This window comes from Echinops telfairi, unplaced genomic scaffold (assembly GCF_000313985.2).
Source record: "Echinops telfairi isolate 266 unplaced genomic scaffold, ASM31398v2 ScPeMD7_23;HRSCAF=83, whole genome shotgun sequence".
In the NCBI taxonomy this organism is placed as follows: Eukaryota; Metazoa; Chordata; class Mammalia; order Afrosoricida; family Tenrecidae; genus Echinops; species Echinops telfairi.
The window spans coordinates 15810374-15823113 of NW_022103920.1; the positions used below are offsets into that span (position 1 = coordinate 15810374).

General features: G+C 46.8%; 1 protein-coding gene across 6 annotated transcripts in view; it reads right to left on the reverse strand.

The window, feature by feature from the left end:
- The window catches only part of NRF1 (nuclear respiratory factor 1), a 125726-nt gene that overhangs the window by 72986 nt on the left and 40000 nt on the right, over positions 1-12740 (reverse strand). For 4 of the 6 annotated variants that reach the window (XM_045288809.1, XM_045288808.1, XM_045288810.1 and 1 more), the window contains one exon: positions 1218-1452. In XM_045288809.1, coding sequence (XP_045144744.1) covers positions 1218-1452 — 235 coding nt within the window. The remainder of the gene's footprint in view (positions 1-1217; positions 1453-12740) is intronic. The other 2 variants (XM_004707811.3, XM_045288811.1) reach the window with 1 other exon arrangement.

Consider the following 12740-nt stretch of genomic DNA (forward strand, 5'->3'; position numbering starts at 1 on the left):
TAAAAAAAAAAAAAAAAAGAAAGCCAATGGGCAGGCTGTCAAGTCAGGTACAGGCCTGTGGTAGGTTCCTATGAATGACCCTGGATGAAGAAAAACATCTGAACACTATGGGGTCATTGACTTCAGGTCATACTTCAAATCCCGGAACTTCATTATTTTATAATTCATTCAAATGGATGTTCATACAGTCAATAAACATTTAATACTCAAAAAAAAAATTTATCTTCTCAAAAAAAAAAAAGTATCAAGGGTTCATGAGGGAGGAAGGAGCGGGGAGGGAGGGGAAAATGAGGAGCTGATGCCGGGGGCTTAAGTGGAGAGCGGTTTTTTTGAGAATGATGAGGGTAATGAATGTACAAATATGCTTTATACAATTGATGTACGGATTGTGATAAGAGTTGTATGAGCCCCCAATAAAATGATTTTTTTAAAAGTCACTTGTGCAGCAGCATTAGGTTAACTATATTTTCCATTAAAATTTAGTTTATGAAAAAGAAAAAATGCATATTACTTCCAACAAGAAGTTTCTCTTTATGCCAACAAAAAATGGGAAAGGAAGAGGAAAAAGCACTTCGAAATACCTATAAAATAATACATGAAGCTAAGAGACCAGGTCTACTGGTTAGAAAGAAATAGTTGGGATCCCCGAGACTATGGCCTGAAGTCACCCCTGTGGTAGCATGGTCAATCTCTTAAAAGCAAAAAGGAAGCATCTAACCAAGGGTAAAGCTCACCGGGTCGGGAAACCAGACATGCAGGGAAGGAGGAGGATAGTGATGGTACACACAGAGAGCTGACACAAAATGTGTACATGCTGTTGAATGTGAACTTGATGATCTGCTTTGTAAATCTAACCTCATTTGGAATAAGTGGTTTTAAAAAGAATGAAGAGAAAAGAATTTGGGATGGATAGAATGTATAAAGATGGTCAATATAAACCTAAATAGGCCTGTAATCATATTTAATGCAAATGGACTAAATACTTCAGTGAAAAAGACTGTTGGAATGAAAAACCAAAGTCCTAACACTAATAGTAAGTGACTTTGGAACTCAACGCTCTGTCCAATATTCAAGTTAGAAATGCAAGGCTAGGGGAGGAAAAACTACAGCCAGGATTAAATGTGAGAGTGCTTGAATCCTAGGTTTTTTCAGATAGATGTGGTGCTGTGAGTTAAGCAAAAATAACAGTACAGCATTTCCAACCCACAGAGCATTACCTGCAGCAGCCAGGTGTGCGGTTACCTCGTCAGCTGCTGTGGAGTTGAGTATGTCTGAGTCATCGTAGGACGTGTCCTCGGGAGAAGACGGCGAGTCTTCATCGGCGCTCAGCATGCTGTGTTCCGTGTAGGTGGCCACGTGGACCTGCTGCACCTGTTGGGCCACTGCGTGAGCTTCTATGGTTGCCATGTGTTCCGTCTGGGCCACTGCGTGCTCCTCCATGAAGAGCTGCTGCTAGAGACAGGCAAAGGACAGGGCTCAGTGTCCACTACAACACAGCGCCCCACCAAGAGAGGCTGCCTCAAGAGTCAGGCCCTCTCATCAGCCTCTGATTGCGTTACACACCACACACCTTGCTGTCCCACATCATAGGATATGGGAAGCAGCATTCAAATAGGACATATTTTCCCGTTGTGGGTCCATTTTGACGGAAATTAACTGTACTAATTTTATGTCTGAGGCCACAAAACAATAGGTGTTCTTGATGATATACAATAAAGACACATAAATATAACAGTAAGATATTAAAATGCCCCATAGACTAGCATCTGACATTGTCAATAAAAAACAATAAGTACGCAGATGAAATGCTTAACACTTTGTATTTCTTTATTTCAAAGACAGAATGCGAGTTACAGATGGCCCCCGCCCCCAATGCCATTATTCAAACTGTTTTTCCTGTTCCTTGTAAGCTCTAAGACCACGCAGGAACTCACAAAGGAGTTAGTAGTTAAAGATTTGTTCTGCCACTGCACATCTAAGGAACTACTGAGAAACTTGCTTTCCTTAAAGAGTATTTGTGGAGCATACACACGGAGACTTGAAAAACAGGCTAACGTCACACACAGTGTTCTTGTTGCTGAGTCTGTCCTGCTCACAGCAGCCCTGCGGGCGGCAGAGCACCATGCTGCCCAGCTCAGCCGGCCAGCCTCACAACCGCTATTGCCGACAGGCCAGTCCATCTTGTTGAATTAAGGCACATCTAGACAGAGGACTTATTCTGCCGCTATTTAAAATTGTAACATTGAAAAACTCTGAAACAGTGTGTACCTATTGTGTCGTCCCCCGTGCCGCCACGCCCCCCCCAGCCCCTCTGCAATGCACCTGGGCACTGACTTGTCACAACATACAGGTCTCCTGAGCCAAGTGCCCACTGCTGTATGGCGAAGCTGCTTCCCATTTTTCCTGTGCTAAACATCCGTGCATAGAAAATGGTACCGATTTACTGGCGTATTCCTTAGAATAAAGTCTTAAAGGTAAAAGTGCTAGGTCAAAACACATACATTCAAGTTTTAAGTTATGATTCATGTTGGAAATGAAATGTTTTACTTGTACACTATCTCCACTTGTCAGAAGTCATCCCCCCAATGCACACACACACACTTGCAGTTTGACTAGCATGTAATATTATACAGTGGTGCATATCTGCAGTTAAAAACAGAACAGCAGCCACAGAAATGCGACATTTATGGCTACGACTAGCACCATGGACTGTGTGCAAGCTTCCCCTCTTTCTAATCTGCTCTCTGGGCACTGTGTCCCACAAGCCCCTCCTCTCACTTCTTGCGGGGGCGGGAGGGGGCAGTTTTATGGCGGTGACTCTTGATCCTCATTGTATATTCTTGTGCTGACACTAATTCTGCAGCCCCTCCACCCCACACCACTCCCGGTACCTCCTCCCAGCTCAGCGGTTCTTACTGTGGGAATATGCAATCAGAGGCAAGTACTCCGTGTTTCAAGTTATAGCTCACTTTCAGGATAAAATCGAACCAGCAAGCCCACTGGCATGGAGCCCACCCTCACTCACTGAGACCCTGGGGGCAGAGTGGGGCTGCTTCACTGGGTTTCCAAGGCTGGGAACGAACAGCCTCAACTTTCTGCCGTGGGGCAGCTGGTGGGTCTGACATGCTGAGAGCCATTAGCAGTGCAAACCCTAACCCACGACACCAGCGGGGCTCTTCAAGCCACCACTGGGCACCACAGACCTGTCCCCGACCCCGCTCCTACTAGACAAGGAGAATGGGGAGCAGATGATTAGGAATCATTCCGTCAGCGCTGGACGCCCTCTCTGGCCCTCTTGCTTTTTTATCTGTGTGGGGTCATCTCCGCGGTCCGCTGTCCCCTGGCATGTGACCTGCACACACACGCACGCGGGGCGCACACACACAGCACCATGTTCCTTCAAATGGTGTTCTCAGAGAGGTGCCTGGTAAGCAAGAACATGTGGACTAGAGAGACAAAGGGGTCAATGGGGAAACAGTCACAGTTGGGAGATCTGAGTGGAGGGCATGTGAGAATTGTTTGTACTATTCCTGCGACTTTCCCATAAATCTGCAATTATGTCAAGACTTTATTGTCTTAAGATACCCAGTGTGCTGCCCTGAGGATATTCTTGTAGCTGATGTTTGAAATGATATACAAGGGATTCCTTGATTTGTACATACTATTTAAGTCATATAATTAAGCACTGGGAGAAGACGGTACCATCAAACGGTGCTTTTTCCATTGCTCTCTTTCCTCCTCCTCTAAGAGGCAAACTGCTTTATGGCATTTTTGAATTCCTGTTACTTCAAAATTGTTTTTAAATGACTTGGGATTAGATACCATCTAACCGCTCTTCAAAGGGATTTGTACGCTCTGCACTTGGCATAATGGATCTGAATTCGTTTTCTCCAGGATGCAATTCACAGCATAAATCAATAGTGCTGTCTGCTCCGCGGGCCTGTCACCTCCGCCCTGGGTCCCACCCCACCCCCACCCTCCAGCTCCTTGCGGGCTCACTCAGCCTGAGCTTTCGAGAACAAGGGCGGAGCCACCTGCTTGAGCAGCCTGGAGGGTCTGCAAGTGATGCGCCCCACGTTTTCATAAGATAATCAGCAAAAGAAAATGTCTTAACCCCAGACATGATGATGTACTGCTCAAGATCACACACATGCATGCACACTCACTCTCACACATGCACACATGCCCCAAGGAATTCTTCCATGAGGAGTCAGCTCCTCTGGAGAAATAGACTGACAGGCACTTACTACAAACAGACGAAAATTTCGTCTGAATTTTTAAAACCTGCCTATTAACTAGATGCCCAGAACCCCCGACAAGTCCCGTAAGCTCTCAGCCTCAGTTGCATCTTCTGTGAGGGCAGGGCGGTGTGGGTCCCAGGATTAGCCAGGAGAGGGAGGTGCATGGCGCCTGCACACTAGTTAATGATTCCCGAAGCCAGGAGCCCTACTGTGTCATGAGTCTGTCTGTCTCACAAACACGGGGCCTCAATGTCTTCATCTTTAAATTAGCTCTCTCCGAGGACATGGCCGTCTTCGTTGTCTGCAAGTGTTCTGAGTCAGGCAGCTAAAAACCCTGCCTGACTTCATGAACTCCAGCAGCAGACAGGTGGTCCTCCGATGGAAAATAGGCCAACTCTATAGGGGCAGGGGCCCTCCAGAGAGCCAGCACATGGCTGGGCGGTGAGTCTGCGCAGGTGGAAAAGTAGGGAAGCCAGCAGCAGCACCACCCATTTGTGACCTCCTCCCTCCTTACCTCCCCACCCACTGCCACTGAGCCCGCTCCAAGTCAATGGCCCGCAGTGCGGGGTAGAACTGGAAATCTTTATGGGAGCAGGCAGCCTTCTCTTTCTCCTGCAGAGTGGCGGGGGGTGGGGGGGTGGGAGGGTGTTGAACTGCCAGTCTGATGATTGGCGGTCTAGTGTTTAACCCATGAACCCCCAGGACCCGACAACACATTAATAAATAGGCCTCTCTAGCAGTCAATCTCACAGAGCCAGGAATGCTCATCCACCTACTTACAACACCCCTTTTAAAGAAACAGTCCCCAAATAATCACACGATGGCGACTCTACTCTTGCCTGCAACATTATCCTTGCTCAGTATGTGCTTCATCTCAAGGTCGTCTTTGTTCCAGAAACCAAGCGGGCCCAGAAAAAAACAGCCTTTCCTGTCCCAGGGCAGGCTGGTGGTCGTGGTCATGGCCAACAACAGGCCTTGAGCCTGTTTGTTAGAAATGGGCAGAGGTGTTAAAGCTGTCTACCCCGCACACAATGAATGAGAATAAATGTCCAGGACTTTTTTAAAAATCATGGTAGGAAGAGAAGTGGGCTGGGAAATCTAATCAAGGCAGACCTGAGTGCAGAAGAAAGCACTCCTGTAATCAATAATATTTCCACATCAAAGGAAACACTCCCAGAGCTGCCACGGGGCAGGCTCAGAGCAAGACTGCGCCAGGGTCTCCAGCGGGGCAGGACAACAAAGAGATGCAGAATCCAGCCTAGTAACCCTGAGAGACAGCACTTCTCAAAGGCTCCCGCAGGACAGGACGTGCTGACCACCCTGCCCCTCATCCAAATCTCCCCACAGCAGGAGGGCAGAAGCCGGGGGCTGGGAGAGGCCAGGAGGGGCTGAGTGAAGCAGGAACATTCCAATCATTTCATGGGGCTCAGAAGACAGAGTCCACTTGACCTAGGAGCATGCTCTTTCGAACGGACCAAGGGTGATGATATTTGATTTGTAGAAGGGGGGGGGGGGGGGGCGGGGCGTCATCCGGTACCACTGGGCTCTACAAAAGTACAAAAGCATAAAGTCATAGTCCGATTCATGAGTTTTTACACTGTTCTGCATTGTCAGACCGCACCTATAGGCACAAAGAGAGAAAGTAAATGTGACACAATATGGAGTGTAGAAGTTATGAACCCCAGTGATGGCAAACAAAGGGGAGGAGGGAGGGGGCGGTGGCCAGGCACACGCATCTCCTACTAGCCCCACAAGGTGTGCCGTCAGGAGACCTGATCAAGGAGCTGGGAGGGGGTATAAGATCATAAGGATGGAAAGCAGGAGAAAGGAGGCAGAAGCCAGAGGTGCCCAAGTGTGATGCAGCCAGAAACAGAGGAATGTGGGGCTGCCTCTGCTCCCTAACACTGCCAACAAAGCCCCGCTGCAGCGGGAGAGGGGCAGACCATGATGCTCCTGAGAAGCTTTTCTCTTCCATTCGGTCTTTCAGCCTGACCCTGACACCAATCCCCGCAAGTAGAGCCTTCCAAACGATATCCACTGACAATTAAAATGAGGTGCTACGGCAAACTGTCACAAGGAAAAATGTCAGGCCCCACATTTATGGCAAGCACCCAGAGGACAGCACAGTCCAAGCTCAACGACAGCCTCCATTACCTGGAGTAAGACTACCCACCACTCAACGTGGAGCATCTGACACTAACTTTTAAAAGGCATAGCTGGAATCACATATTTCTCATTCCAAGACACAGACAAAATGTGTGAATATTCACTACTACTACTGACAGCCTAACAATCCAGTTAATACTGTTTCATACAATACAGGCAAGCAACAAGCGGGGCCACACAACAACTCCAGGAGGAGTAGATGGCTTTAAGAAAAGGATCCTCGAAGCTTCCTGAAGGCAGGACGGGCCCATAAAGCCTCTATAAATCACATCTGCCCTATTTTGCTCCTTAATAATGCTTGGGGCAGTGAACTGCACGAGTTAAGGGCCAAAGTTATCTAAGTTCTTCCAGCTTAAGAGGCAGGCTGTCAGTGTGTGGGCTGCCTCATGCTGCTGCTCACTTTTCTACACAGCTTCCTGGTAGGCCTGTCCCTGGAAGTAGCAGAATGAAGCATTTCCTTCCTGTTTTCATTCTTGATCAGTGTTGTTCCAACAGGAGGGCAGCTTCAGTGCCCACATCCCCGCCCCATGCCTATCTCTCTTGGTGGGTGGATGGGCAGCGGAGTGAGCTAGATGAAGAAGCCCCGAGCAGAGACAGTCTCTCAGGGGAGACAGGGCTACACTGAAGAGGTGGTGGTTGGCCAGGCATCCCTAGCAGCAGAACAAAGAGCTGGAGAGGATGAAAGGAGCCCCCAGACATACCAAGGGGTGTGCAGAGAAAGGGAGGGAGATGGGACACAAACATCAGCCACCTCGGGATTGTATCTGTCCCTGAGTCTACCTTACCTGCTCAGCCGTTGCAGTAAACCTCAAGCTGATACAGCAAGAATGTCTTTCTATGAAAATAATAGTGACAGAAAGCTCTGTCATGTTGTTCAATATCTGGATTACTTCAGGTATTTGGACAAAGAGGATGGGGCAGCAAAGGCACCTTTGCCCTGCACCTACTACTCTCAGCTCTTGGCAGACAGTGCAGGCGCGCCGACTAGTCCTTCCCGCGTGGCTGTGAGAGGTTTGAATCATCTTCTGTGCACACCGTGTACCAGGGTACGGAGCATCTCCTCACCACGCTACTGCCAGGCCACCTAAACCCCTATCTTCACCTTCTCCAGGCACACTGCTCGTTGTACCTTACATAAGTTTCACTCAACTCCCGTGCCTTAGCTTTACTCTCTGTCAAGTGGGGAGGAAAGCTGAGCCTACCTCATAGAAATATTATACAGGCTATCTGTAAAAGGATTTCCCATGGCACCTGGTATACACTGAATGCCACAGAATACTACACAGGCTGGCCTTAGAGATTCCAGACTACTGCAATCAAATGCATATTGCAATGCAGCAAGCCCCACACATTTTGTCTTGTTGTGTTTCCCAGTGTGAGCATGCACGTGTGCGTGCGTGTGTGTCAGAGAGAGAAAGAGAGAGAGAGAGAGAGAGAGAGAAGACGACGACACAGCATCTAGGAACGGCAATAAAAGGCCTATGCCTGCAATAACATGGTTAGTGTTTTTATTACTGTGCCGCATACAGAAGACAAAGAAACCACAGATAGTCCAAAGTGAAGTAAACATGACTCAGTTTACCTCAGGAGAAACAATGCTTACACATCAGAGGATAGGAATTTTGATGATATAACAATGCTGAGGATGGGCAAAAACTTCTCTCTCACAGACGCACCGATTTTCTAAATAAGTCAATATTCTGGACTCAAGTCAGACTCTCTTGTATGCCATCACTGGTGGCGCAGGCATTACACATGGGGCAGTAATCCGCAAGATAAGCAAGTCGAAAGCACCGACACTCCTCAGGAGAAAGACTTCTGCTCCCGCGAAGAGTTAGTCTTGGAAACTCACAGGGCAGTTCTACCCTGTCCTGCAGGGTCGCTATCAGTCAATGGATTTGGTTTAGGATATGGTATTGCTGTAACAAAGTGGTACCACTAGAGGGTGCTACTACCGAAGAAAAGCATAAAGAAACCACAGCCTTTCAAGTTGCTTGAAATTCTCCAACAAAATACAAAATCTTCCATGGGAAAGAATAGTTAGGTGGATCTAACTTACTGTTACAAAACATGTCAGCTCTTCTTCCATGGGTTCCAGATCAGCACAGTCCAACAATATTTACACACATCAAGATGAAAAGGATCATGGTGTTTTTTTAAGAATAGAGAAAACTTCTTTTTTCTTTTTTTTTTTTATGTAAAGGTTATTTTTTTTATTTAATCATTTTATTTGGGGCTCATACAACTCATCACAATCCATACATCCACCCATTGTGTCAAGCACATTTGTACACTTGTTGCTATCATCATTCTCAAAACATTTGCTTTCTACTTGAGTCCTTGGTATCAGCTCATTTTCCCCCTCCCTCCCCACTCCTCCCTCCTTCATGAACCCTTGATCATTTATAAATTATTATTATTTTGTCATGTCTTAGAGAGACATCAGACAGTGTAAGAAAAGGACCATCTTTATATTGTTCAAAACTCTCCTCACTATTCACATGGCTACTGAACACTGAAATACGAGTTTAAATGTAAACAGGCCCATGTGGCTTTTGGCTACCATACTGAATGTAACAATTCTCAAACTTTCACTGCCATCTAGTCACTTCCCATTCACAGCCACGCTGCAGACAGGGCAGAACTGCCCTTGTGGATTGCCCAGCCTGTACCTCCTTACAGGAGGAGAAAAGGAGTGGTTGGTTGTTTTGAACTGCTACCCAGCAAGTACCCACTATACCACCATGGCTCCTTGAGCAAGTCTACATTCTTGTTTTTAATTTTAAAATGACTACTGCTTCTAATCACAGGTTATTATATATCACTGGAATTTCTAACTATATATCACTGGTATTTGAGTGAGTCAAATAATAACCCAGGTCAATCTGCCCCTAATGATAATTTCAATGCTAATAGAATGACCAACCATCCCATCCCACTCTAAGGGGTTCACAATCAGAGCAAATTTTCTTTTAAAATTTACTCTAGATTAAATGGACCCAATTTGGTGATTATTTCTTTTTTTTCAAATACATTTTTAAGCCCGTAGGCGAGCGGTTCTCAACCGGTGGGTCAAGACAACTTTGGGGGTCAAATGACCCTTTCTCAGGGGTTGTCTGATTCATAACAGTAGCAAAATTACAGTTAGGAAGTAGCAATGAAAATAATTTCACGATTGGGGGGCACCACAGCATGAGGAACTGTATTAAAGGGTCACGGCATTAAGAAGGTTGAGAACCACTGCCTTAGGCTCTAAAAGGCTTTAAAAATAACGTGTATTAGAAGACTAGATTAATAACTCGAAGTATGAAGGTTTCCATGAAAACAAAACCACACCTGTCTTCCAGAGGCTGCTAATGGCTTTACAAAGGGGAAAGGGGTGGTGGAGAGGCAGCAAGGGCATCAGGTGGGGTTTTTCCTGAGGGGCTCTGTCAAGATGCTGGAGTAAGAGGAGGGGGCAATGGCGTGGGAAAGCACATAGCATATTAAGGGCAGCCCTGAGCACCCTGACAGCAGGCGGGGTGGGGTGGGTTCTGGGGAGGTTCTTTGCTTACACTGTGATGTAATCTGCTAACGATTAAGTGCTGTGGCCCCCACCTGTCACAGTAAGCAGTCTCTACCACTCCGTGCAGCACCCACCCAGCATTGGCTCAGTGCCCTCAGCGGAGTGGGTCCCTAATGGAGGTTGGTGACACAGAAGGATGAGAAGAGGGTGTGCCCACATACGTAAATGCCAACACATATTGGTGCTGAGGGGGGCCTGGGTCAGAGAAATGGAGTGGGGTCAAGGGCTGCCAAGGTATTTGCACTTGGGTCAGAATGCAGCTGCCAGGGGATGGTCCCTAGCTGCTCCCTGAATTGCATACAATCAACTAAGTACTTGTCACGTGATAGCAGGATTAGAGGCAGCCTCCATTTCCACGAGAAATAATGTAAGCCACCACAAGCCCCACCCTCCCTCAGTCTCAGGCAAGCACAAAGGACACGTCCTTCGGCCCTGCCAACTGTGAACCTTAGCACAGCCACCACCCTGAGGGTGTCAGCCTTGGCCTGACCGTTCAATACCTGACGCTTCTGAGGTGCCCGGCAGATGAGCCGTTTCTGGACAGTCAGGAAGCTCTATGTGCCTGCACTATTGAACTGGGCACAGCGACAACCAGCCGTTCTCCTTCATTCTACACCGTCCCTGGGGGCTCCTCAGGGACGCCTAGGCTATCTCAGCAGCGCGCTCCCAGAACAACTCCACTCTAAATCTTTAGTTAAAGAAATGATAGCAGAAATGACGTCAGTCTTTTTGGATAATTGAGAAAATGCAGGTGGATGGGGAAAAAAAAAGAAAGAAACAAGTATCTTTTCTTTTAAAAAAAATCATTTTGTTGGGGGCTCATCCAACTCTTATCACCATCCATCCATTGTGTCAAGCACATTTGTACATTTGTTGCCCTCATCATTCTCAAAACATTTGCTTTCTACTTTAGCAAGTAGATGCTGTATTTTCTAATAAGTGTTTTAATTTCTTTCAGATATTATAAAGGCCTATTATCTTCACAGTCTTCATTGATATGACGATTAATGGACCAAGAGTCCACATCTATTTGTTTAAAAAACGTATGAGGGTAACTCATAAGATACTACTACAAAGTCACAGAGACCTTCATGAAACAAAGTATCAAAATGTGCAGTCCTCGGTATTGGACCTCTCCTCCACCGCGATCTAGACGCGTCTGCACAGTCTTTCCACCGCTCTGACCTCCCCTGTCCCTGGAGGCCCTCCTGCGAGGCGAAGTGGAGAGGGAGCAGATGAGCAGAAAGGATGCGCCCCAGTGGACTGCCGTGATCACGGTGAGGAATAAGCTGGTGCTTGGCTCTGCTGTGAGCATTACTAGTCTGAGTCACAACAGACGCCTGGCACTAACACCACCAGCAGCAGCAAGAGCCCTTCACCAAAAACTTCTGTGCTCTTGGATTCAATCTCCCTGCTCTTGAGTCGATGTCCACTCACAGCACCCAACAGGACAACGCAGACCCTCCCTGCGGTTTGACTTTAAATCTGCCAGCGTAGAAAGTCTCACCTTTTCCCTGAGGAGGGGCTGGTGGTTTTGAACTGCTGACGGTTTGTAACCAACAGGTAACCACTGCCCCCCAGGGCTCTCTTTAATTCATACCACGTGAAAATGGAAGTTCGGTACCTTTGAGAAATTTAAATTGTGCTCCTTTTATTTTTGCTTCCAGAACTAGGTTGAATTTTATTTATTTTTTAATGCTTAACTTATTAGGTGAAGGGTTTTCTTTTAAAATTATTACATAACAAGTTTCTTAACAATTTGATGTTTATGTTTCTGGCTTCTAGCTTTCCCCGCACTACTTTCTTCTGCAGCTGGTTTGGGCTGTAAAACAAAACTCTAAAACTCACTGCCATTGAGTCCATTCTAACTCATAGCAACTCTGACACAGGGCACAGAGACCCTGTCGGTTTCCCGAGACTACAACTCTTCGTGGGAGTACAATGCCTCATCTTCCTCCCCGGGGGCAGTTGGTGGGTTCAAACTGCTGACCTTGTAGTTAGCAGCCCAACTTGTAACCACGACACCATCAGGGCTCCTTTTTTAAAATAAGGCCTATGTTTTATATGCCATTTTATCAATTGCTTTTCACTACAGATAGCATGGGCTTTTCTGTACGAGGACCAGTCTCCATCACTGTTTAATTACAGAGCAGACTGCTATAAAAATGGGGATGAGCTGAGTTACTAACCCCCAGCACAGGGCATTTCAGTGGTTTCCAATTAAGTACTTTATAACTATTAGTGGTATGACCATTCTGGTAGTCTCTGTTGAATAGATATGTAAATGGATGGTAGCTAAGTCTTTAAGCTCAGGTATTTCCGTAGCTTTTAAAGGACATGAAAACTCAGGTACTAAAAAAAGTCTGGAAATGCTGTCTGCCTCAGGGTGAGGCCGGGCACTGCAGAGCAGAGCGGCTCCACAGGGAGGCAGCACTTGACTGATGAGGGAAGTGGTCAGGCAGCAGAGGACCAGTGACTTCCAGTGACCGGCCACCCAGAGCTTGATGCCAACACCTGGGTTCAACCCAAGCTCGTAGGATGAACAAGACTCCGTCCTAATTGTAAGAAAAGAATTCCTGCTCCCATCTGAGAACCCACAACACTAAACCCTCTGCCGGGGTGATGCCCATTCAGTCACATAGTAGAACTGCCCCGTAGAGTTTTCTTTCTTTCTTTCTTTTTAACATTTTATTAGGGGTTCATACAACTGTTATCCCAATCCATACACACATCAATTGTGTAAAGCGCATTTGTACATCGTTTCTCAA